The sequence below is a fragment of the Pantherophis guttatus genome, chromosome 17 (genome assembly GCF_059756535.1).
Source record: "Pantherophis guttatus breed Tessera chromosome 17, ASM5975653v1, whole genome shotgun sequence".
Taxonomy (NCBI): domain Eukaryota; kingdom Metazoa; phylum Chordata; class Lepidosauria; order Squamata; family Colubridae; genus Pantherophis; species Pantherophis guttatus.
Window position 1 is genome coordinate 10,026,829 of NC_142079.1, and position 26,354 is coordinate 10,053,182.

The following is a 26,354-nucleotide window of genomic DNA, read 5'->3' on the forward strand; positions in this document are numbered from 1 at the left end:
TGGCAATGACCTCGAGTCATGTCATCAAACATCTGCGACCTTCTGACCAGCAAAGTGTAAGGGGGAATCTAGATTCACTTCACAACCGTGTGACTTAATGTTAAGAACTGCAGGGATATTCACTCAACGACGGTGGCAACCAAAGGTTGTGAAATGGGGCAAACCTCACTGAACCAATGTCTCACTTAAGAGAAATGTTGGACTCAATGGTGGTTGTAAGTCGAGGCCTGCTTGTACTCTTGTAGGGTAAGCAAGGAGAAAGAGGCAACTGATTCCTCTTCGGAAATAAACCGAGACACAGAAGGAAAAGGCAAAAGTGTGTGTGTGTGTGTGTGTGTGTGTGTGTGTAGAGAGAGAGAGAATGAGAGGGAGAGAGAGACAAAGAGAATGAGAGTGAGTGAGAGAGAATGAGAGAGAGAAAGAGACAGAGATACACACAGAGAGAGAATGAGAGAAAGACACACACACACACACACACACACACACACACAGAAGGAGAATGAGAGTGAATGAGAAAGAATCAGAGAGAGAATGAGAGAGAGAGAAAGAGACAGAGAGACAGAGACAGGGAGAGAGAGAGAGAAAGAAAGAGACAGAGATACACAGAGAGAGATAATGAGAGAAAGAGACACACACACACAGAGGGAGAATGAGAGAGAGAATGAGAGGGAGAGAGAAAGAGAGAGAATCAGAGTAAATGAGAAAGAATCAGAGAGAATGAGAGAGAAAGAGAGATACAGAGACAGGGAGAGAGAGAGAAAGAGAGAGATAGAGAGAATCAGAGAGAATGAGAGTGAGAGAGACAGAGAGAGAGAAAGAGAGGGAGGGAGGGAGAGAGAGAGAGAGAAAGAGATACACACACAGAGAGAGAATGAGAGAATCAAAGTGAATGAGAAAGAATCAGAGAGAGAATGAGAGAGAGAGAGAGAGAGAGAGAGAGAGAGAGAGAGAATCAGAGAATGAGAGTGAGAGAGACACAGAGAGAGAAAGAGAGGGGGGAGGGAGGGAGGGGGAGAGAGAGAGAGAGAGAGAGAGAGAAGAGAGAGAGAGAGAGAGATCCTAAGGCATTTATTGGCCTTTGTTGTCTCAATCCTTAGAGATGATAAAAGATGGATCAAGATTGAAATCGCTCCAGGACAAAATGGAGCATCTGCCACAATTGTCTTCTTTTGGGAGTTGCTGAGGAGAAGATGACTTATTAAAGAATATCCTCAGGACAAAACACTTAGAAAGCATTCCCGAAGGAAGGAGGCTTTCTGCTCGTCTATTTTTTTTTCCTTTCTTTCTTTCCTTCTTTTTTTTTTGACGTCTCTCCCTGCTTAAGAGTGCAAGCGAGAACAACAACTCGGGGTGAAAAGAATTAATCGCTTTGCTTCTCAAATTACGGGAGGAAGAAGGGAAGGAATGCAGCTGAGGCCACCAAAGGACCCGAGCATGAGAAAGGCTGTGTACAGGCGGTCCTCGATTTACAACCACAAGTGAGCCCAAAGTTTCCGTTGTTAAATGAGTTTTGCCCCACGTTACGACCATTCTTTCCACAGTGCCCAAGTGAATCATTGCAGCTGTTAAATTAGTCACACAGTTGTTAAGTGAATCTTCCCCTCGGACCATCTTGTCAGGAGGTCGCAAAAGGGGATCAACTGCCCCCAGGACCCTGCAACCCGTCATAAGTACATGCCAGTTGCCAAGTGCCTGAATTTTGATCATGTGACCACGGAGATGCTACAATGGTTTGTAAGTGTGGAAAAAAATGATCATGTCGCTTTCCCCCCCCCGTTGACGTTGTAACTTCAAATGGTCACTAAATGAAGTGTTGTAAGTCGAGAACAACGTGAAACAATGAATGATTCTTGCCAATTTGTCTCAAAAGTGTTTTTTCAAAAGGTAACTGGACTATGTTTTTTCCTTGAGGAAGGTGTTTTGCTTCTCAGCCAAGAAGCTTCTTCAGTCCTGACTGGATGGTGGAAGAGGGAAGGATTTATATTCCTTGCAGTCATCTGGTCATTAGTATTCCTTCTGAGAGTCACTGAAGCCACTTGGAGGTTTATTTGTGCCTGTTCTGATCTAGGCTCCCTTAAAAAGCAGGAAGCAGAGTCTTGGTCCTGGCAAAACCTCTTTTATTTACATGACTGTAAATTCCTTTCATTCACAGGCAGCAAGGCCTGTCCAAACAGTTTTTCAAAGGGATATTTATCAACACAGAACTTATCTCGCTTGGAAGGCTGCCAGGTAACTAGTTTCCAAATGCAGTACAAGTCCAAACTTGGCACAGAGTCTCTCAGAGTCAAGGAACAAATGAATTGTTTCCTGCAAAAGCCCCCTCCTCGTTTGCTCCTCTTTTGTTTCCTAGGGGAGGGGCCAATCATCTCCAAGGTGTGGCTTTACTCCTAAGTCGACCCTGCTTTTTGAGTTGTTCTTGTTTTCTGGCAGCTCTACGCATGCGCACACGCTGGGAACGGGCTCCAGCTGTTCCTCTGCCTCACTGCTGTCTAACTCCCTCTCTGCCTCCGACGCAGAGCTCTTGTCCGAGCTTTCGCCAGCCCCCAAGACTTGGCCCATGTTCCACCCCAGCCTCCTCACTGTCCTACTCTGCTGCCAGCTGTGCTGGCCACCGGCGGGCCACTACAGTGCCCTCAGGGTCACCTGAATAGTGCAAATGGGTGTGGAGCCTTCTTGGAACTGCTGAAAGGAGTTGTGTTGTAAACAGGAGAGAGCTGGTGTTGTATTACTTCCCCTCTGTTGAGAGAGGACCATTTTTAACATACATGGACTGTTTTACTCCTCTCAGAGAGACTATTAATGACCCAGGTGACTGCAAAAGAATACAATCCTTCCATTTCCCCACCCCTCCATCCAGTCAGAACTGAAGAAGCTTCTTGGATGAGAAGGGAAATGTTTTCTTCAAGGCAAAAACAAAAACTCCAGTTGCCTTTTGAAAAAGCATCTATGGGACAACCATGACCTGGATGACGAAGAGTTCCCATAGACCTCTTGTCCAGTTGTCTCACTGGCCAAACTTTCCCAGTCGGACAGTTGTCTATAGCAATGGCGGTGTTGCACAACTTGGAAAGCACCACAATAGAGAGGAGAAAATAGATTATTTTCTTCATAATTTTCTAAAACAGAGTAGAAATTTCCAGAGACCTGTAAAGAATCTTCCCAGCCGGCAGCTGGGAACATGCAAATGACTATGGAAGGTCCACAGGATGTAGAATCATAGGGGTTTTGTTATCCTTGTTTCTTCATCATCACACACTTATTACAAACACCCAATACAACATACGTGATACAGGGCGCATCCCTCAACTCCAAGCATGACTTAGAATTCTCTGGATGATACCAAAATTCCTATCTTAAACCAGTGGTGGTATTCAGCTGGTTTTATCCGGTTCGGGCAAACCGGTAGTGGTGGCTGCGGGAGGCTCCGCCCACCCACCCGGACGTCATCACGTCCCGTTTTTGACGCTCTACACATTTGCGAACCGGTAGCGAAGGTAAGTGAACACGACCCCTGTGTTAAGCATGTACTGGGGGCGCGCACACCTGAATTCTTGGTTGTGAAACGGTTGTGCGAGCTCTCTCCCATCGTGGCAAAGTCCTCAAGAACTTAAGAGCAAAACCTCAAGAAGCAGATGTTTCATCACTCCCTTAGGAGTCCAGAATTTCTGGAAAGAACACCCCAAAGCTCAGAATTTCTGAAGGAACTCCCAATATGCCTTTGGGGTATTTCTTTCTTTTTTTTTTTTTTCCAAAGGCTGCCGGAGCTTGTCCGGACAACCTGTAATTCACTCTTTTCAAAGACACACCCCTGCGTGGGATTTCCAGGTCTCCACTTAAAATGCTTGGATTACTCTTAACCGCAGCAGTTATGGATTCTTTGTCTGCCTCGAGTTAAGCACCGCTGAGTACGGGGCGAGAACAATGGAGGAGATTAGCATGCCTGACTTATTTTCAAAAGCCCACGTCCCCTCGGTGAGGGTATGGATTCCATTTTCAAACTTCCCCACCCCATCTTTTGACTCTTGAGGGCGAAGGGAAGCAGCTTTCGGTTTTTATTTTATTTTATTTTTTTTTAAAAAAGGAGAGGATCTTAAATTTCAATCTGACTAAAAGGATTTACAAGAATACAGCAGAGCAAAATTCAAGAGTCCCAAAGCTTGGCACTTCCCACCCCGGCTCCAAAAGTCGGCCTTCGAGGCAGGGATGAAATGCTCCCGGTTCGGACCGGATTGGGCAATTCGGTAGCGATCGTGGTGGGTGGTTCGGCGATCCGGTAGCGATGGCGGAGCAAAGCTCCACTCACTCAACCGAACCGGTGTCGTTACTTCCTGGTTTTAACCAGGCAGTAATGTGTTTTTTACCTTCTGCACATGCGCAGGCATAGCGCATGCGCAGGTCTGCGTGCGCATGTGAAGGCGCGTGCACTTCCAAACCGGTAAGGAAGGTAAGTAGAGTTCACCCCTGCTTTGAGGGATTTGCTGTTGTTCTGAGAAAGCTCAACTCATTTAGACTAGCAAAGAGAAGGACTAGGGGGTGACAGGGTAACAGTCTTCCAATGTTTGAGGGGCGGTTGAAGAGAACAACCTGTCAGCATGTCAAGCTGCATTTACTCCAATGCTGACATAAGAAGAAGAAGCGGAGGCGTCTGGAAAGGGACGTTTGACTTTTCACCTACTTATTTTCCCTGGAGATAATATCCCCTAGGAGATGGGATGGGAGGGGGAAAATTCCTTTGAGCTGGAGCAGTAGATTAGGGGTAGAATGACTTGGAAGATGGCCAATGAGTGCAGGGGAGTGGGGAACGGAAAGGGAGGGTTTGGGTCTGGAAGTCAGTGTTGGCTTCTATGGCGTCGGATTTAGAATGTTGTGCTTAATAAATAGGAATTTTTTCTTCAAAGACTTTGTTTGAAATGCAATTTATTTGAGACGACCTCGAAACCTGACATAACCGTTCTCTAAATTACCTGAGGGCGGGACAAGAAGTAATGAGTGGAAATTAATCAAGTGGAGAAGCAACCTAGAACTAAGGAGACATTTCCTGACAGTGAGAACAACCAATCAGTGGAATGGTTTGCTTCCAGGAAGTTGTGGGTGCTCCATCACTGGAGGCCTTCAAGAAGAGACTGGACAGCCATTTAACTGGGAAGCCAGCTGTTTTGCCAACTCTTTCTTGTGGTGGCTGCTTAGCTCCAACAACTGCTTCCTGTTGGGGCCCTAAGGAGCCCAGGCGGGGAGGCGAGGAGTGGCTGACAGGAGTGGGGTGAGTAGAGGCTGTCGAAGTGCCCCTTGATGTGAGTGACATCAAGTTGGCCACACCCACCCACTCACATGACCACCTAGCCACGCCCACCCAGCCGGTCATTAGGCAGATCGTATTAGTGGTCTGTGGGATTAAAAATTATGAATTAAGTGGTCCCTGAGGTCCGAAAGTGGTCGACTAGAAGACCTCCAAGGTCCCTTCCAACTCTGTTCTTCTCTTATTTTCAAGAAGAGGCAAATAAAGAGGACATATTTTTCATCTTTTAAGAGCCTCTCCTGTCTCCAGCTGCAAACCTTCATCTCCAACATCCAATTACAATGTCACGGGGACCGACAACTCTGCACTCTATTTGCACGCCATATTACTTGTCCTCTAAAATCATCTCTTTTGGGTAACGCTCGCTCGCGGATTACATAGAAGGCACAATAATAAAATCTACGTTATCGTTCATGGGTCCTGAGCAGAGGTGGGTTCCAGCAGGTTCTGACCAATTCTGGAGAACCGATAGCGGAAATTTTGAGTAGTTCGGAGAACCGGTAGTAAAAATTCCAACTGGCCCCGCCCCAATCTATTCTCTGCCTCCCAAATCCCAGCTGATCGGGAGGAAATGGGGATTTTGCAGTAACCTTCCCCTGGAGGGGGGAGGGAATGGAGATTTTACAGTATCCTTCCCCTGCCACGCCCACCAAGCCACACCCATAGAACCGGTAGTAAAAAAGTTTTTGAAACCCACTACTGGTCCTGAGCCTTCTTTCGCCCTATCACACCCACTTTGGAACAGATTCTACGCTAAACATGGTAAGAGAATAAGACATTATTCTTCTCCAGATCTTTGAGGAAACAACTTTCTTACCCCAAGCTGTGGACATTTTATTGTTAGGTGGGTTCTCGAATTATGACCACAATTGGCACCGGAACTTCTGTTGTTCAGCGAGACAACTGTTAATGAGCTGCACGCAATTTGATGCCTCTTTTTTTGGGGGGGGGGGCATGGTTGTTAAGTGAACTACATGCCAACCCCCCACCCCTGTTGGCTTTGCTTGTTGGAAACCAGCTGGGAAGGTTGCCAGTAGTGATCGCATGACCCCGGGATGCTGCAACCGTCATAAATATGAACCCAGTTGCAAAAAAAAAAAAAAAACCCTGATCACATGACTCTGGGGACGCTGCAGTGGTTCTTAAGTATGAAAATTGGCCATACGTCAGAGCTAAAGAAGCTTCTTGGATGAAAAGGAATTCCAGTTGCCTCTTGAAAAAAAAAAAAGCATCTTTGATCACAAGTCACTTTTTCAGTGCTCTTGCAATTTCGAACGGTCACTAAACAAACAGGCTGTAAGTCAAGGACTACCTGCCCCCAGTCCTATAATGTGGACTGCCAAACTCTTGAAAGAGCAAAAAGGTCCTGAAAAAAAAAAAAAGAAGAGCGGAAACGTTTGCAAAAAAAGCAGGCCAGCGTCTGTGCTTTGGTGTGAGAGTGCATATGTGCCACCCCTCTTTTCTCTCTCCCCTCGAAAGAGCAAAGCCAAGCTGGCTGGGGAATTCTGGGAGTTGAAGTCCACCAGGCTTGAAGTTGCCAAGGTTGGAGACTCCTGCATGGCCATCTTTTCCTCCAATGGAACAGCTCCCTTTCCAAGCCGAAAACAACCTCCCCGCCTGTTCCTTTCCAACAGGAATTCGCTAACAAGGCAGGTGGCTCGTCAGAGGTGTTGAACAGCTGCCAAAATAAAACACGCAAAAGCCTTTGCGTATCTCAAAGGGAAAAGCTGTGTGTTTGTTGCCTCTGCATTTGGAACGGCTGTCTAAGAAGATTTGACGGCGTTGATCCCGGAAGGTTTCTCCGTAAGTTATTCTTCCCCCACCCCTCCTGTCAATTAGATCCATTTCTAACTAAGGCTGGGTCTGAAATGGGCTGAGTCAATATCAGGCTGAGATGGTCTACTAAACTAGGGACTCTCTTCAACACACAGGCTGTTGTGCTCAACCCCAAAGTCAGGGTTCCGATAGATGCCCTAATTAAATCATGAGCCTAGAGCCAAGCTTCAAAAGAAATCTAGTTATTTATTAGGAGCTTCATGTCGGCACATTCCCAAGTGAGGCCAGCTCTGACCCCACGTAATTTACGCCCCAATTATGACCCTGTTTACCCCCTCACCCAAGGGCGTGTCATCAATGACATTCGCCAATGGAGCAATTTTGCGGGTTGTAGAGACCACTCCCCTCCGACCGCTGTGGGTAACCCTGGGAGACAGCCTTGAGAGAGATAAGTCTGGAATGTGCATCTGTCTTTGGCTGCCGTTTCATCGGTTCCCCCCACCTCCGGCCTATGGCAACTCGAGAGCAGGCCAGGGATGCTTTGTGAGTTGACACCTAACAACCCCAAAATGATTTCCGGATGAAGGAGAATCAGGTTATAGGCGAAGAGGAAAACGTCTCTCTTTTTGGGTCAGGTAGGGAAAAAAAAATCTGGATATCAGAACTGCTCGGCTTTCCTCGGGGGCCTGTTGTATTCCCAGAATTCTTACCCAACACAAACTTTGGCTGAACTGGCTAGAGGTGGGTGTGACACTTTTGGGATGGTCTACAGTTGTTGGGTGGGGCTAACCAAATGCAACCAGCGGTTGGAACGATAAAATGCCCTTTTGGAAAGAGGGTCTTGTTCCTTCCCCATAATTTGGGAAAGGGGGAGGGGAGGAAGCAGGGAGAGAGGGAAAGGTGAGGGGTGGGGAGGAGAGAAGAAAGATGAGAGGGAGGGAGGGAGGGAGGAAGGAAGGAGGGGAAAGGAAGGAAAGAAAAGGAAGATGAGAGGAAAGGAGGAAAGAAGGGGAAAGGGGAAAGAAAAGGAAGATGGGAGGGAGGGAGGGAGGGAGGAAAGAGGGGAAAGGAAAGAAAGGAAAGGAAGATAGGAAGGAGAGAGGCAAAAGGAAGGAAAGAAAAGGAAGATGGGAGGGAGGGAGGGAGGCAAAAGGAAGGAAAGAAAAGGAAGATGAGGAAAGGAGGGAGGAAGGAGAGAGGGGAAAGGAAAGAAAGATAGGAGGGAGGGAAAAGGAAGGAAAGAAAAGGAAGATGAGAGCAAAGGAGGGAGGAAAGAGAGAGGGGAAAGGAAAGAAAGGAAAGAAAAGGAAAGGAAGATAGGGAGGGAAAAGGAAGGAAAGAAAAGGAAGATGAGAGGAAAGGAGGGAGGAAGGAGAGAGGGGAAAGGAAAGAAAGGAAAGAAAAGGAAAGGAAGATAGGAGGGAGGGAAAAGGAAGGAAAGAAAAGGAAGATGAGAGCAAAGGAGGGAGGAAGGAGAGAGGGGAAAGGAATGAAAAGGAAAGGAAGATGAGAGGGAGGGGGAGGGAGAGGGAAAAGGAAGGAAAGAAAAGGAAGATGAGAGGAAAGGAGGGAGGAAGGACAGAGGGGAAAGGAAGAAAGGAAAGGAAAGGAAAAAAAGAAGAAGAAAGGAGGCCCCACCCACTTTGGGACACAGTTCCTCCCACTGCTTTCTTCAGCCCTGCCCATCCAAAGTGGGTGAAAATATATCGTATTCTAATTGTAATACACCATGCTAGTTTAACCTGTTTCTTTGAAAGGCCAATTTACTGGGTCAGCACAAGACGCATGAACTCAACTTAACCCATTACTTGGTTTAAGCCCAAGAAGGAAAAAAAAAAAATCAAAGTTAATAATAACACACGTTACGCAAATGCAGTTACTAATACTTAGCTGGGTAGGTTAAATGTTGATTGAAAGAGAAAACTCTACGATTTTCTTGATATACCCAATTCTGGGTAAATGTGAGAATTTCTGTCCTTTGGGACTTCTACTTAAGTTTTCTTTTTCCCCTCTTAACAAAAAAAACGTTTGGGTAAAATACAGCCCACCCTACCAAGAATACCCACTGTTAAAACTTCACTTCTATAAAGCTGCAAAATCTTAACTCTCCGGTACATTAAGTCCTTGTAAACCTGTCTTTCTGTTTTGACCATGTCATGTTTTGATGCACAAATGGCACTTTAAAAAAAACAAAACAAAAAACCCTGAGAAGAAGACAGGTAAAATATCTAACTGAAACTATCATTACATCCAGGAGTGGGTTCTAACTGGCTTTACTACCGGTTCTCTTTGTGCGTGCGCTTCGATCGCAATCCGCAATCCGCTATGCTGCACCTCTCAGCTGGGCGAAAAAAGAAGAAATATAAGGTCGGAATAACGCGGGGGCGGGCGGGAGGGCCCACCTCCCGAAGAAAGAGAACCGGTTCGGTGACGTAATAGTGTCACCGCTACCGGCTCGGCCGAACTGGGCCGAACCGGGAGCAACCCACCACTGATTACATCATAATTTCTTGGAGGATGAAAAGGCAATTTGTGACATTCTGATTTCTCTAAAACTTCAAACCCGAACAAGGAGGAGAAGCTATGGGGTTGCGTGGAATAAGTTTGCAAAACCAAATTATTGCTGAATGCAAGCCAAATCAAAAGACTGGCCCATCTGAATCAATAGATGCTGAGTAGGAATCTGGCACAAATACACAAGAGGATTTTGAATGACTAGAGCCGTCAGCACCGAGAGTCTGACCTAATAATAATAATAACAACAAATGACAGCGTGACAAAATAGAACCCATGGTGCGTTGGAATAACTGCAAGAAATACCGCTTGCCTTCAAGCAAGAACTGGTGGGACCATAAAATGGATAAATAACAGAAAATAAAGAAACTAGAGTGCTTTGGGACTTTAGAAATCAAAGAGACAAGTGATCTGCTTACACAACACACTAGAATTATTAACAGTTGTTGATAAGAAATAGAAAAAAATCTGGGTAGGGGACAGGGCGATACTTGGGAGACAGCAGAAGAGAAGAGAAAGAACTTGAGAAGATAACAAAATACAAAGTGCTGCAAATAGAAGCAGAATAATTGCGGTGTCAGAATTTTTTTTTAGCATCGATAGTAATAGTCACCTTGGGTGCAATTCCAAAACATCTGGAGCACCATTTGAACACCATCGGCATTGACAAAATCCCCATGAGTCAATTGCAACAGGCAACTTGACTTGTCACGGCTTACATCCCGCGAGGATATTTTTAATAACTTTAAACAGCAACATCTGCCTCGCATTGTTAACGAACAAGAGCGTACATTCAATTTTGCAGCTACTAAGATTGTTGGCCGAACAGGGACAAAAATAGCCAGGGGAATGGTTGAATCCTGGGAAAAGGACCCCTTTGTCAGTCAACAGGAGTGCTGATTTATTAACAGCTTATCCAGTACTTAAGAGCCAAGGGTATGGCAGCACAAGGAAACAACAGCCAACAACTTCAGCAGCTGGCCATCAACACCCAAATCAACAACTAAAAAGCCACACACAACCAGGCACCACGTACTGTAGATACAGCAAAGCACACATTCTGCTAGAGAGAAGTTCCCTATTGTGGTCCACCAGCAGCCTGCGAACCTGGCAGCGGAGTCGGACAGTGAGGAGGCTGGGGAGGACCATGGGCCAGTCTTGGAGTCTGGGGAAGGCTCGGACGAGGGCTCTGCGTCGGAGGCAGAGATTGGGCCAGGGCCATCTGGGAGCGATGCGTGGACTCCAGAGCCTCCAGAGTCGGACAGTAGAGAGGCAGAGGAACAGGAGGAGCCTGTTCCTAGTGCGCGCATGCGCAGAGCTGCCAGGAGGCAAGAACAGTTAAAACAAAAGGAACGACTCGGGAGTAAGGCCAGGAGATGATTGGCCCCTCCCATAAGGCTTAAAAGAGAAACAAAAGCTCGTGGGCTCTTTGTAGGAAAGCAACGTTGCTAAATCTGTTTCCAGTCGGCGTCTCTCGTTTCTGAACTTCGTGGGGCTTTGCCAGGAAAGGCCTTTGGTAGGGTGCCAAAGATGATAAAAGTTTGTGATAAGCCCGAAGGACTTTTTCTGAAGGACTTGTTTTGGAATTAATTTGGACTAAGCTGGGAATGAAGTAATTCTCAGCTGTTATAATAAAATAGGTTTGTTTGAGTCTAACTGTGTCTTGTAATGACTAAGTGAGCCTAGGTCACAACATTCCTTGAGGATGGGCTCCAGAACGAGTCAGCAAGCTTGGAAGACTAAAATTTTTCTATATCTCGTTTTTTCTACGTGTTTCACTTTTCTTCTTTATACTGTAACTGCTATTCTAAGAGCAAATCCTTCATAAAATTTATTGCATTACATTCTTGATTAAATGATCTTTCCATGGATATATCATTTTATGGTACTATTCCCCCCCCCAAAAAAGTGGTGTTATTAGCTAGTTTTAGAAAATACACTTTTCCCAAAAGATTCCCACAATTTTGGCCACTACTGTAAGTTCCCCGTAAAAGGTGTTGTGTAGCAGCCAATTCAATGGCGAGTTTGTTGTCTACATCTGGAGGGTTTTCCCCCCCCTTTTCCCCAGACTCGCAAGGACGCACAGATGATGAACCACCAGAAGATCTGCCCAGTTTTGTGAAATAGAATAACAAGGTGTAATAAATATAGTGGTGAGCTAACATACGTAGACCTAATCTTTTAACAGCCATCAATGCAAGGCAACACCCTACTTTTAATAACAGCTGGCGAGAGCGAAGGATGGCAGAAAAGGGAACACATTTCAGCGTGTTGTTTGTGTTTAATTTCTTTGCGTATCGTGCCCTTGTTGTTTTTAATTATTGTCTCCTGCCTGGAGTCATTGGTTTGAGATGGGAGGTTATACAAATGGAATGAATGAATGAATGAATGAATGAATGAATGAATGAATGAATGAATGAACAAACGATGGACGGGGAACTTGCAGCAGGTGGAACCATATATGTGGGCATGCGAGCGTTGCTTTAGCTCAGCTCCAGCGCACATGTGCGAGTTGGCTAGCTAATTTTCGGGCCTTCCAGGCCTGCCGGAAGTCGGGAAATGGGCCGTTTTCGGCTTCTGGAGGACCTCGAGGGGGGGGGAGGCTGTTTTCGCCCTCCCCAGGCTCCAAGAAAGCCTCTAGAGCCTGGGGAAGGCAAAAAATGGGCCCACCGGTAATGTTTTTGCCATCTTGTGCCAAAAGCAGGGGGAGCGTGGCGGGGGGTGTCGCATGCGCTTGCACAGGGGTGCGGCATTGAATTATGGGTGTGGGCACACCCGCGCCCCCCCCTGCTTTTGGCATGCGACGGCAAAAAGTTTAGCTATCACTGGTCTATGATATGCCTCCCACCCTAGTGTGTGTGTAATATTTGTGAGTGTGCGCATGCTAATTATGACACTTCCAGCTCTTCGTCCCAAGCCTGTACAACCTCACAATTATTGTCAAGAAATTCAAGGAACGGGAAGGGTTACATTAATAAATGGGGCCATAGGAGCCATCCTGTCCAGGGTTCCCTTTATCATTTACCTACAACAGGAAGATAAAAGGAAATAATTATCCCAGCCTCGTTAAAGTCATCCGTTAACAGTGTCAGGTTTCTGCCCTGTTGTTGACCTGGAACGTGTGACTGGAAGGAGGGAAGAAGTAGAGCGCCTGTCAACTGGGGCAGTGCCCCCCTCCTCTGTTAGGGTCGGAAAAGCCGAACAAAAGATCTCCTCCGCTTATATCCCACCCGTCCCAGCTGCTGCAGAGTATAATTTTTCTTGCAATGGCCGCCCAATAAGGAAAGCTGGTTTCTCCCATGGGAGATGCACCTTGGGCTCTGATGCATTCTTCAGCAACAGGACAGTTGCATTGCATGCAAACCTCACTAGCTTCCCCTTTCTAGGTAGGATAGGATAGGATGGAATTAAGAATGGAATGGAACGGAACGGAACGGAATGGAATAGAATGAGGAAAGAAGGAAGGAGAATAGAATAGAATGGAATGGAATGGAATGGAATGGAATGGAATAGAATAGAATATGGAATGGAATGGAATGGAATGGAATGGAATGGAAGAACATCAGTACATTAGAATAGAAGAGAGAAGAGAGGAGAGGAGAGGAGAGAGAATGAAATAGAGTAGAGTAGAGTAGAATAGAATAGAATGGAATGGAGTGGTATGGAATGGAATGAAGAAAGAAGGAAGGAGAATAGAATAGAAATAGAAATAGAACAGAACAGAACAGAACAGAACAGAACAACAGTACATTAGAATAGAATAGAAGAGAATAGAAGAGAGGAGAGAATGGAATAGAGTAGAGTAGAGTAGAGTAGAGTAGAGTAGAGTAGAGTAGGGTAGGGTAGGGTAGGGTAGGGCAGGGCAGGGCAGGGCAGGATATTCTTTACTAGCCAAGTGTGATTTGACACACAAGGAATTTCTCTCTGGTGCATAAGCTCTCAGTGTACATACAAACAACAAACTATATACTTAAATTTCTAACCCTCTCCCCATTACTGACTGCAGGAAACATTCTGCTCGCTTGCCTCAGCCAGTGAGCATGCAGGCCCAGTTGATAATCAATGAAGGTTTCTTGATCAGATTAAGAGAAAAACAGGAGAAAAGGGGAAGAGGGGAAGAGAAGAGAACTGTTTCTCAAGAGCATCGAATTTCGGGTTCCAGACACTGGGCCCCTCTCTCTATTTTCAGTAGAGAAAATGCTCTTGAACACAGAAACACATCCATAAGGAAGGGAGGAAGGAAAGAAGGAAGGAAGGAAGGGAAGGAAGGAAGGGAAGGAAGGAAGGGAAGGAAGAGAAGGAAGAGGAGGAAGGGAGGAAGAGAGGAAGGAGGAGAAGAAAGAGAAGGGAGGAAGGAAAGGAAGGGAGGGAGGGAGGGAGGAAGGAAGGAAGGAAGGAAGGAGAGTAATTTTGCTCCTATTTATTTGAATGAGTATATTTAGATACAATCTGTGCCTTTGGGAAAACTTTTACTTAAACTCCTTAAATCCCAGAAAACGCGCAAAATCATTTGTAACAGTTTCATTTGCTTTTTAAATCCTCTTTTAGTTTAACATGTTCCATTTTCCGAAACAAAAACAAAACGAAAATCTTCCTTTTTTTTTGGATACATTTTGCCACTAGAAGCTAAAGCAGACAGCCCAACCAAAAGGAAACAAATAGTTAATAATATTTCCTCCTCAATGAGAACAGAAGGGTAAGGGATGAAAAGGCAGTTGGCAGGATTTTCATTTGCACAACCAAAAGGGACAGAATTTGCAAAAAAACAAAAACAAAAAACCCACAAAACGAAAAACAACACTGCCTCACCTTCCTTACAAAAAATAAAATAAAATAAGGACGTTTGTTTAATAAGCCAGTTTTCAATTTTAATCCTTTAGGGAAGAATTCCAATCAGCTCAACCTTGTAATGTTCAGCAAAACTCAACCCAAAATTGGACCACATGATTCAACCGTTCCAATTATCCAAAGGCTAAAACTTGGCCAAACCTTGTCCAATAAACTAAGTAGCAAAATGCCTTTACAAGTTAAGAACCGGCAGATGTTTTCACCCGACTAACCAAAGCCTGATTAAGAGTTAACCTTGGTTCATTTTTAATGGTGGTTTAGTGTATTGGGCACAAAATTCCAGGCATTTGGGTAGAGTAGCCCCATGCTTCTCAACTTTAGCAAGCTTAAAATAATCTAGATTTCAACTTCTTTTCTTTCAAATTCTGAGTCTCGAAACCCAGACCACCTTCAAGTTGGTAAGGTTGAGGAATGATGAGTTAGTTTAAGGTGGTGTCCAGAAAACTGGGTCAATTCACTCACCAGTTTAGTATGGTTCATGAATTTATACATACACACAAACCTGTCTCAAAGGTGCTTTTTGAAAAGGAACTTTGTCTGTTTTTTCCTTGAAGATGTTTCACTTCTCATCCAAGAAGCTTCTTCGGTTTTGACTGAATCCATTCGAACAGAACTGAAGAAGCTTCTCGGATGCAAGCAAAACACAAGCAGAGGAGAGGAGTTTCAGTTTCAGTTTCAGAGATTAGCACAGCATGCAGCTTTAGAACAATTGACCTAAGCCACGCCCAGGCTCCTTGCTGTCTCCTTCCTTGTTGCTCACACAGCAAATACTGTTTCAGTTTGCAAACAGTCTCACACACTGACAGGACGCTAGCCAGATAAATACCAATGGATGCTGGTAGGCAGAGGCAGGGTTTTTTTCCCCTTATTTTCCTCCCCCAAAACTAAAGTGCGCTTTATACTCTGGAGCATCTTATACTCCGAAAAATACGGTACCTGTCAAACACAATTCAACCTTAATGCAGGCTCTCCACTGCCTAACCCTCCGATGAAGGCAACACAAGTTAATGGCTGCAGATCTCACTGGAGTTTTATGAGACATGTATGTTTTTTTCAAAACCGGAATGCTGGAATGCTGGCTATGGGGTGCTTGAGAAGAAGGGAAATGCGAGCTATGCCATCAATTTGCAAATTGGGAGCGTCCTAAGCCAGATATACAATACAGGTAATCCTTGACGTACGACAGTTCATTTAGCGACTGTTTGAAAATTACAATGGCAGTGAAAAAAAAATGACCATATTACGACCATTTTTCACACTTACAACCCCATGGTCACATGACCAAAATTTAGACGATTTGCAAATGACTCATATTTATGACGGTTGCAGTGTCCTGGGGTCGCGTGATTCCCCTTTGGCAACCTTCTGACCAACCAAGTCAACGGGGAAGCCAGATTCGTTTAACAACCGGTTACTCTTGTAACCTCTGCAACAATTCGCTTAGGAACCGTGACGGTCGCAAAATGGGAGGGCAAGACTCACTTTGGCGGACGTCTTGTTTAGCAACAGGGATTTTGGTCGTAAGTCGAGGACTACCTGTAGAAGCACCAGAGGAAGAAGAGGCAAAACAAAAAGGCAACAGTAGTAGAGCAAATTTAATTCGGGAAAGAAACCCTGAACCCCAAACTCAAAATGAGATTCCTGGCTGCCACATTGGAGAGTAACGTAACCCATAATCCCATACCTTGTTGGCTACCAAGCCGCTCCTGATATGAGATAGCTCCAGGTCCGCTGAATTCTACAGACAGACAAAACAAAAAGGTCCATTCACAATCACTTTTAGCATCATCGGGGGGGAAAATATATATAGATATAGATATATATATCAAACTTCTTTTCAATCCCTTGCTAAATTGGCTAAAATGCAGGTCGTTCTTGACTTACGAACCTTCCTGTAATGACCATTCAAAGTTAGGACGGCACCGAAAGAAGTGACTTACAGCCAGTCCTCGCAGTTATGACTCCTAAGAGTCATTGGATTGCAAATTGTATTTATGAGAGCTGTAGGGTCCTGGGATCAAGTGATGGCCACTTGCCATCTTCTCTGCCTGCTTCAGACAAGGGGAAACTGGATTCCTTTAACGGCAGCATGATTTGCTTAACAACCACCGTTGGCTTCAACAACTGTGGCCCAAAAAAGGGTCGGGAAGCTGGGTATGACTCTCTTAACGACAGAAGCTCTGATCCCAGTTGTGGTTGTTAAGTCAAGGACTACCTGCAGCACCTGGTTCACAGGTGTAAATCAACCTTGGCCACCTCCTGTGATTAGATGAAAGAGGCGATGGTTGACCGACAGGTGGGCTTTTTAATGTAATTCGTGTTAATATTTAATCGATAACAGAATAACAGAGTTGGAAGGGACCTTGGAGGTCTTCTAGTCCAACCCCCTGCTCAAGTAAGGAGACCCTACACCATTTCAGGTAGTTGTCCAATTTCTTCTTTTTTGTCTCTGTGGAAGGAAGACCTTCAGAGGTATAAGGGTATTTCTTATTTCCAATATGCACCAGTTGGCTCTCAAAAGCTCCAGGGGAGATGCTCCTGCTTCAGGCTCCGCCTACGCACAGCCTCCACAGGACAGGTGTCCGAGCCATCCAATTGCCCGCTTGCTGGGTGGATTTGGAGCTGCAATGGCGCAGTGGTTAGAATGCAGTACTGCAGGCTACTTCTGCTGACCGCCGCCTGCCTGCAATTTGGCAGGTCGAATCTTTCCAGGCTCAAGGTTGACTCAGCCTTCTGTCCTTCTGAGGTCGGTAAAATGAGGACCCAGATTGTTGGGGGCAAGATGCTGACTTTGTAAACTGCTTAGAGAGGGCTGTAAAACACTGTGAAGTGGTATATACATCTGCTATTGCTATTCCTTCCTTCCTTCCTTCCTTTCTTCCATGTGTCTATCCATCCATGCATCCATCCATCCATCCATGGTGCACAGTGGTAGAATGCAGTATTGCAGGCTAACTCTGCTGACTGCCAGGAGTTCGATCCTGACCGGCTCACGGTTGACTCAGCCTTCCGAGGTGGGTCAAATGAGGACCCAGATTGTTGGGGGCAAAAGGCTGACTCTCTAAACCGCTTAGAGAGAGCTGCAAAGCACTGTGAAGCGGTATATAAGTCTAAGGGCTATTGCTATTGCTATTTGTGTGTGTGTTTCATGGAAGAGCTGGTAGGCCTTCCAATTTAGACACAGGGCAAAAAGTTGACTCTGATGACTTATTAAAGCAGAAAGCTCTTCCTGAGTCTGACTGCCAGTACTTCTCCATCATTGTGTTGCCTATGGGACTTGGGTAGACATTGGCAGTTGTTCTCCAGGGTTATAACAGTAACAGAGCTGGAAGGAACCTTGGAGGTCATCTAGCCCAACCCCCTGCTCATGCAGAAGACATGTACTAGGGATTCGAACCGTCGAACTGCCGACCTTTCTGATCGACAAGCTCGGCGTCCTAGCCACTGAGCCACCTTGGAGCTGTGGAGGACTAACCCTGGGACCTGCTGGGTGAGAAACATCATGTCCACCTGCAAACCACTTTGATCCAATGACTTTGCCCTCTTCTGTACAAGAGGCAACCATCAGAATTCATTCAAAGCAGGGAGCTAGGGATGGACCCAACATATTCCTATCTGGTCAAGGAACATCAGAATGCAGAATAACAGACCTGGAAGGGACATTGGAGGTCTTCTAATATAATGCCCTGCTCAAGAGCCTTGGTAGTACAGGGGCTTAAGGCACCCTGTTATTAAGCTGGTTATTAAGACCAGATGCCTGCAATTACTGCAGGGTTCGAATCTCGCCAAGGCTCAAGGTTGACTCAGCCTTCCATCCTTTCTAAGGTAGGTGAAATGAGGACCCAGTTTGTGGGGGCAATAAGCTGACTTTGTATAAATATACAAAAGGATGAAGGCTATTGCTGAGCACATTGTAAGCCGCCCTGAGTCTTCGGAGAAGGGCGGCATATAAATCAAATTAAAAAAAAAAAAAAAAAGTAAACAGACCCTGTGCCATCCTGGACCAATGGCTGTCCAGTCTCTTCTTGAAAACCTCCATCCCTGGAGCATCCATAACAGACAGAGGCTTAGCAGAAGCACCTCACTGAGGACTAGGAGCATAGGCTTTCCAAGCAGAGGGAAGACCTGCGGGAGTGCAAGGCCAGGTACCGACGCCTGGAGGCTCAGCAGGCTGAGATGGTCAGCCAGTTCCAGGCCATGATGCAGTCCCACTGGAACGAGGCCCTCCAGCTCTTCACCACCAGCGGCGCATCCCCCCAGCCTTCACCCAAAGCCCCACGCCAGGAGATCGAAGCAGACCCCAAGTCAGAATTTCTGCCCCCCTCCGACCCACACAAAAAGACCCCGAAGGGGGAAACTCTCTGCAGCAACACAAACGTTCATTGCAGGTATCCGTCCCAGGGGCCGTAGTTTGAGGACCCCTGATTTAGTGCAATAATAATAATGCAAATTTTTTTTTCTGCAGACCACCAAAATTTTCTCACGGACCACCAGTAGTCCATGGATCACAAGTTCGTGACTGCTGCTCTAGATACAACTGCAACTGCCACAAAAAAGAGCCTGGTTTAGCTCTGCAGACTAAAGCACCGTAATTAACATCTGCTGCTTGCAATTACTGCAGGTTCGAATCTCCCCAGGCTCAAGGTTGACTCAGCCTTCCTTCCTTTCTAAGGTAGGTAAATTGAGGACCCGGTTTGTGGGGGCAATAAGCTGACTTTGTATAAATATACAAAAGGATGAAGGCTATTGCTTAGCGCATTGTAAGCCGCCCTGAGTCTCCGGAGAAGGGCGGCATATAAATCAAATTAAAAAAAAAAAATTCCCAGCCAGCAAGGCCGAGGGTAATTCAGCGGCTTCCAGGGGACCCTTTCCCTTCCCTCCTGCAAACCCATGTTGCTTTAAGTCGAAGACAAACAAAATTACAGGAATTCACTCAAGGGGGGGGGGAGCTTTGCAAACAGTCTTTGTCAGTCTCTCTGGTTTTTGGGCAGAGGACTGCCCAGTTCCAACAGGATTTCCCCCTTTCCACGGGCTATTTAGCAAACACAGCAAAGAGGTTTAGAAACAAAAAATGCCCCGGCCCTCCATCCCTGTTGTGTAAATCTGAGATAAGAGATTGTCTGCTTAATCCTAATGAGGCCTCTCCATTAAAATCTTTATTAACTCGCAGCTCAGCGGGGGCTGGCCAGCAAACCCTGTCGGCACTCTGGGCCTCTTCCCCCCCCCTCTCCGCTATCTCTCCCGTACTTAGATCTGCTTTAACTTTTTTTTTTTTTTTAACCAATAGCTCTAAGATGTTTCCACTGCTTATCAGCCATGCCAAGCCGCTTACTTTATCACTGCTATTGCAGATAAAATAAATGAGCTGGGGATGAGATGAATAATGGCATTTTCTGCAGGCAGGGTTCCCATTACATTCACAACAGACTGTAGATTTCAACTTCGCCACAAAAGAGACACGGGGTGGGTGGAGGGGGAGAGAGAAAGAGAAAGGGAGAGAAAGAGAGGGAGGGAGGGAGGGAGAGAGAAAGGTGACAGAAAGAGAGAGAGAGAAAGAAGAAGGGAGAGACAGAGAAAGGAGAGAGAAAAAAGGAGAGAGAGAAAAAGAGAGAGAGAGAGAGAAAGAGATAAAGAGAAAGAGCGAGAGCGCGACAAAGAGAGAGAAAGAGAAGAAAGAGCAAGAGAGAGAGAAAGAGAGAAAAAGAGAAAGAGAGAAAAGAGAAAGAAAGAAAAAGAGAAAAGGAGAGAAAGGAGAAAGAGAGAGAGAGCAAGAGAAGAGAGAAAGAGCAAGAGAGAGAGACAGACAGAGAAAGAGAGAAAAAGAGAGAAAGGAGAAAGAGAGAAAAAGAGACAGAAAGAGAGAGAGAAAAAGAGAAAGAGCGAGAGAGCGTGACAAAGAGAGAGAAAGAGAAGAGAGAAAGAGCGAGAGAGAGAGAAAGAGAGAGAAAAGGAGTGAAAGGAGAAAGAGAAAGGAGAGAGAGAAAGAGAAGAGAGAAAGAGCAAGAGAGAGAGAGCAAGAGAGAGAGAAAAAGAGAGAAAGGAGAAAGAAAGAAAGAGACAGAAAGAGAGAAAGGAGAGAGAAAGAGAAGAGAGAAATAGAGAGAGAGAGAGAGAAAGAAAGAGAAAAAGAGAAAGGAGAAAGAGAGAAAAAGAGACAGAAAGAGACAGAGAGAGAGAAAGAGAGAGAGAGAAAGAGAGAAAGGAGAAAGAGAGAAAAAGAGACAGAAAGAGAGAAAGAGAAAGAGAGAAAGGAGAGAGAAAGAGAAGAGAGAAATAGAGAGAGAGAGACAGAGCGAGAGAAAGAAAAAGAGAGAAAGGAGAAAGAGAAAAAGAGACAGAGAGAGAGAGACAGAGAGAGAAAGAGAGAGAGAAAAAGAGACAGAGAGAGAGAAAGAGAGAGAGAAAAAGAGAGAAAGAGAGAAAGGAGAGAGAAAGAGAAGAGAGAAATAGAGAGAGAGAGAGACAGAGAGGGAGGGAGGGGGAAAGGCAGATTTTAACAAATAACCTCCCTTTTTGCTCAACGGGTCTTAGATTCCAGGATGGGTTTTAAACCTACCTGAACTGAGGAGGCAATTAATTTTGAAAACCATGGGAAGGCAGCCAAGGATTGACTTCTCGGAAAATCCCCTGGCTGAGCATATTGTGACTTTCTACAGATTATTTTTTTTTCTGCAGTGTTTGGCAAAGGGAGAAGCGGCTTAAAGCTGTATATCGCCTAATAAAGCTGTTGGATTTCCATTTTTTTGTCTCCTTCGTTGAAGGGACGGAGCCTGGAGTTGTGTCTTAAAAGGGCGACACAAATGTTGCGTTACTAAAAAGGGAGGAAGGACGCGGGAAGAGGGGAAACGGGACGGATTCTCACAGCCTGTTTCGGGAAATCAACCGGATGGCTTGAAGTCGTAAGTTGCATTAGGACATAACCAGGTAGTCCTCGACTTACGACCACAACGGAGCCCGACATTTATGTTGCTAAGCGAAACATTTGCTAAGCGAATCTTGCCCCATTTGACGGCCTTTCTGGCAGCAGTCGTTAAGTGGATCACTTGCAGTTGGGCACAAAAAGGGATCGCATGACCCCGGGACACTGAAACCGTCGTAAATATGAGTGCCAAGCATCTGTATTTGGATGATGTGACGGCATGGGGATGCTGCATTGGTTGTGAGAAATGGTCGTAAGTTCCTTTTTTCAGTTCTGTTGTAACTTTGAATGGTCACTAAATGAACTGTTGTAAGTTGAGAACTACCTGCATACAAACTTTTTTTGATGCCTACAGGCTGAAATTCACTTTAGCCAGGGGAATAAGGAGGGACGCTACCTATGGAAGCAACTTCATAATGTATAGACCATTTTTGCCCCTTGAATGCTCATTGTTTTCCAGTTTGTTTTACAAAACCATTTCCATCCCTCTTCGCCCAGCCTGCTACCCTTCCAGCTTTCTTGCGCATCTCACTTCTGGTTAACATCAACTCATAACATAATGAAGGGGGAAAGAGAAATTATAATAATTAACACTGCATAGACAGGGGGCAGAGTCACAACAGGAGAAGAGCTATACTCTTAATTGTTTTGCTGCGTGCTGTAAATCACGGAGGGTTTTCGGCACTTGCATTAAATGAATACAATTTTCAAGGCTACCCAGGCCAGGAGGTGGAGGAGGAGGAGGAAAGAGGAGGAGGAGGAAGAGAAAAAGGAGGAGGAGGGTTTTTGGCACCTGCAGGGAATGAATGAATACAAGTTTCAAGGCTACCCAGGCCAGGAGGAGGAGGAAGAGGAGGAGGAGGAGGAGGAAAAGGAGGATGACGAGGAGAGAGGAAGGAGAAGGAGGAAGAGGAAAAGGAGGAGAGAAGAAGAAGGAGGAGAAGGAGGAAAGAGGAGGAGGAAGAGAAAAAGGAGGAGGAGGGTTTTTGGCACCTGCAGGAAAGGAATTCAATTTTCAAGGCTACCCAGGCCAGGAGGAGAAGAAGAGGAAAAGGAGAAGGAGGAGAGAAGGAGGAGGAGGAGAAGAAGAAGAGGAAGAGGCAGGAGAAGGAGGAGAGGGAGATGAAGAAGAGGAAGAAGAAGAAGAGGAAGAAGAAGAGGAGGAGGAGGAAGGAGAAGGAGAAGAGGAGGAGGAGGAGGAGGAGAAGAAGAAGAAGGAGAAGGAGGAGGAGGAGAAGAAGAAGAAGAAAAAGAAAAAGAAAAAGAAAAAGAAAAGAAGAAGAAGAAGAAGAAGAAGAAGAAGAAGAAGAAGAAGAAGAAGAAGAAGAAGAAGAAGAAGAAGAAGAAGAAGAAGAAGAAGAAGAAGACGACAGTAGAATCCCTGGAGGCAGAGAATTGGAGAAGATCCCGAAGTATCCAGATCTGAAAATTAAAGGTGAAAGATTTTTGGCATAAACCAAGTTGGTGTGGGTCCCGGTGTTATCGGCACACTGCGTGCCATACCAAAAAGTCTTGGACAGCACTTAGCAAATCTGCGCAATGACAAAAAAACATCCATCTGTCAATTGCAAAAGGCCACATTACTTGGACCCCACGTATATACAGCACCAATAAATTATGGAACGCGCTAGTTCTTGGCAAGAATGTGATGCGAATGAGGGCCAGCACGGCTAAAGAACTGGCAGCGGCGATTTCACATGGTTATGTATGTCATAATAAAGGACCCGCAAGAAGAAGAAGCGGAATGACAATGGCACAAGAAAGCAACACTATCGGCATTGACAAGTTCACTATCCGTCAATTGCAAAAGGCAGCTTGGCTTGGAACAGCTGACATCCTGCATTTGATACCTCTAACACCAACAAACAACCACATCTGCCTATCTCGGGGTCTTTGGGCTCAGTGGCTAAGACGCTGAGCTTGTCGATCAGAAGGGTCGGCAGTTCGAATCCCTAGTTATAGGCCGCCTGCGTGAACAGGGGGTTGGATTAGATGACCTCCAAAGTCCCTGTTACCATTAAATAGGTGGATCGAAATGCCAAATTCAGTCCGAACATCTGGCCGCGCCACAAACCATGATGATAATAACAATGATGATGATGATGATGGTAACGCCATGTTCTTCAGAAGCCACAAGATGGCATACAAATGATCCGATTCCTTTTTCTTCTTTTGGCTTTCAAAAATTGTGGCTGGGAGAGCGAAACGTGCGTCGGCCAAAGCCAGATTTTTCACACCGCTAAAAGCAGAAGAGGAATGGGAAGGAAGCTAAGCGTGTCACCAGCCCCAGCAGGGGTCAGTCTGCCACTTCTGTATCGCCACCCGATGCCGTCTTTTTTTTAAAAAAAAAACAAAAAATAAATTCCCATTAAAAAGGAAAAGAAAAAAAACAGACAAGACCTTTCCAGCTCTCGGTTCTGTTATTTCTGTCAACAAAGTTTATTGATCCTTCTAGAAAAAGATCAGCAGCGGGATGAAAGTCCCCCTTTCCTCCCCCCTCCTTCTTCTTCTATTTGCTGATGTTATTTTACAGCTCTTCCTTCCGGTGATTGGCTGGTTTATACCTTTGAAGCAGGGGTGTCAGATCATAACTTCTGTATCGCAGTAGCCTAGAATTTATTTCTGTTTTATGATTTCTCTTTGAGAAGCCAAACACAACAGCGGCCTATTGTAACAGTAACGGAGTCGGAAGGGGGCCTTGGAGGTCATCTAGCCCAACCCCCTGGCTCACGCAGGAGACCCTGTACTAGGGATTCGAACTGCCAATCGTTCTGATCGACAAGCCCAGAGTCTTAGCCACTGAGCCACCTAGTCACCACCTAACAGATATAAACACGGGACAAGACTTCCATCTTGCAACGCTTCCTTCTTAGAGGCAAATATTGAAAACTTTGAATAATTCTTCTTTTCCAGGATAGTCTGGGGGAGATGGGGAATGTAGTCCAGCACATGGGGCGGTGTGTGTGTGTGTGTGTGTGTGTAGGCACATCGGACAAACATCACGTGGTCTCTATGCAATGTATTTCTTCCCCTTGAGTCTCCAAAGATTAGAAGTGGAGTAAGAATGCCAGTTTGGTCTTAGTGGCTAAGGCACCAGGCTAGAAAGTGGGAGATGGTGAGTTCTAGTCTGGTGTTCAGCCGCGAAAGCTGGCTTGGTGACTTTGGATGCCAGGAGACTGGGAGTTCTAGTTCCATCCTAGGACTTGAAAAGTCGGCTCGGTGACATTTAGGCTGATCGCCAGGCGACTGGGATTTCTAGTCCCTCCCTAGACATGAAAACCTGCTGGGTGACATTAGGCCGATCACCAGGCGACAGGGAATTCTAGTCTCGCTGTAGACATGAAAGCCTGCTGGGCGACATTAGGCCGATCGCCAGGCGACTGGGAATTCTAGTCCCTCCCTAGACATGGAAACCTGCTGGGCGACATTAGGCTGATCACCAGGCGATTGGGAATTCTAGTCCCTCCCTAGACATGGAAACCTGCTGGGTGACATTAGGCCAATCACCAGGAGATGGGGAATTCTAGTCTTGCCCTAGACATGAAAGCCAGCTGGGTGACTTTGGGCCAGTTTGCTCTCTCTCTCAGCCCAATGCACCTTACAGGGTTGTTGTTGTGGTGGGGAAAATAGGAAGAGGAAGGTGGATCAGATATGTTCTGTGCCTTGCGTTGTTTGTAAAAGTAAAGAAGGGGATGAATGAATGAATGAATGAATGAATGAATGAATAAAATGCTTTGGGGAGTTGATTTAAATCAATTTACCACACTGTAGAAAGAAACCACAGAAACCTGAAGGTAAGCTTGGAAGTTTAAATGCAAATATTTATTTATTTATTTATTTATTTATGTATTTAGAGAGAGAGAGAGAGAGAGAGAGAGAGAGAAGGAGGAGGAGGAGGAGGAGGAGGAGGAGGAGGAGGAAGGGAGGGAGGGAGGGAGGGAGAGAGAGAGAGAAAAGGAGAATTTATTTGAAGAAGCATTGGATCTACAAGGGATAATAAAAACTGGCCGGAGTTTTCTTGCCAATGCTTTTTTTTTTAATTTTATTTTATTGGTTCTAGCTGGAGTTGGTAAAATGAAACAAGGACGAGGAAAGTCGAGATGGTAGGTAGAATAAGCTTTTAAGGTTTTATAGCCCTGGCGTTATGCCTCTCACCCAGAATGAAGAGGTTGGTCGCTCGGCCATCTTGGGAGAATTTTAAGGAAATAAAAGCAGACCATAATCCCGCCAAGGCACCAATCAAACCTCTGGGAAACACACACACACAGACACACAAACACACGACTCAAGGGAGCTGTTCTTACAATTCCGCAGTCTTCCCGGCCTCCACGATAGAACTACCTTCAGGTTTCCAAAAGTCGAATTTCAAAACGCAGCTACTTCCTGTAAAGCCCAGATACTTTTTTCCCTCCAAGAATCCTCCCTTCTCTCCCTCTCCCTCTCTACCTCCCTCCCTCCCTCTCTCTCTCTCTCTCTCTCTCTCTCTCTCTCTCTCTCTCTCTCTTTCCGTTTTTTCTAACGCCTGTGTTTCTCATTAAAATTTCTGCAAACAGTTCAGGCTTGGGAAGCTGCTTTGGGCAGATCCGTCCGACTGATACCTGACTGACAGGTTTTCACCGAAGCGTTAAAAAGAAAGTCCAGAAGGAAAGAAAGAAAGAAACAAGTGACTTTTCGTTTTCAATCAACAATAAGATGGGCATATAAAGATTGAAATAGATAAGTGGGTTTTTTTTTCTCCCTCTGTCTCTCCAGGCAAGCAAGCAATCTGGTGGTTGAGTAGGACTCTTGTAAACCCCCGAGCGTGAAAAGAGAGAGTGAGTTCACAAGGCTTTTGGTAACCAGCATCTGTGGCTTATCTCTGGCTTCTGAATGATTCTCTTGGCCATTCACATGGGCCTTATTGGCAGGAGGTGGCCTTCTGGGGGGAGAGGCAGCTGGTTCGGGGCTGAGCGGAGTCAATAGATTGTATCTTTTATTCAATCCTTCATATTGTTGTGGTGC

At 45.6% G+C, this 26,354-nt stretch overlaps 1 protein-coding gene across 15 annotated transcripts in view; it reads right to left on the reverse strand.

Moving 5' to 3' along the window:
• FBRSL1 (fibrosin like 1) overlaps positions 1–26,354 on the reverse strand; it is a 604,346-nt gene that overhangs the window by 122,510 nt on the left and 455,482 nt on the right. For 10 of the 15 annotated variants that reach the window (XM_087880272.1, XM_087880268.1, XM_060683821.2 and 7 more), the window contains exon 6: positions 16,119–16,172. The exons of the other annotated variants lie outside the window; for them this stretch is intronic. In XM_087880272.1, coding sequence (XP_087736398.1) covers positions 16,119–16,172 — 54 coding nt within the window. The remainder of the gene's footprint in view (positions 1–16,118; positions 16,173–26,354) is intronic. 15 annotated transcript variants of the gene reach the window in all.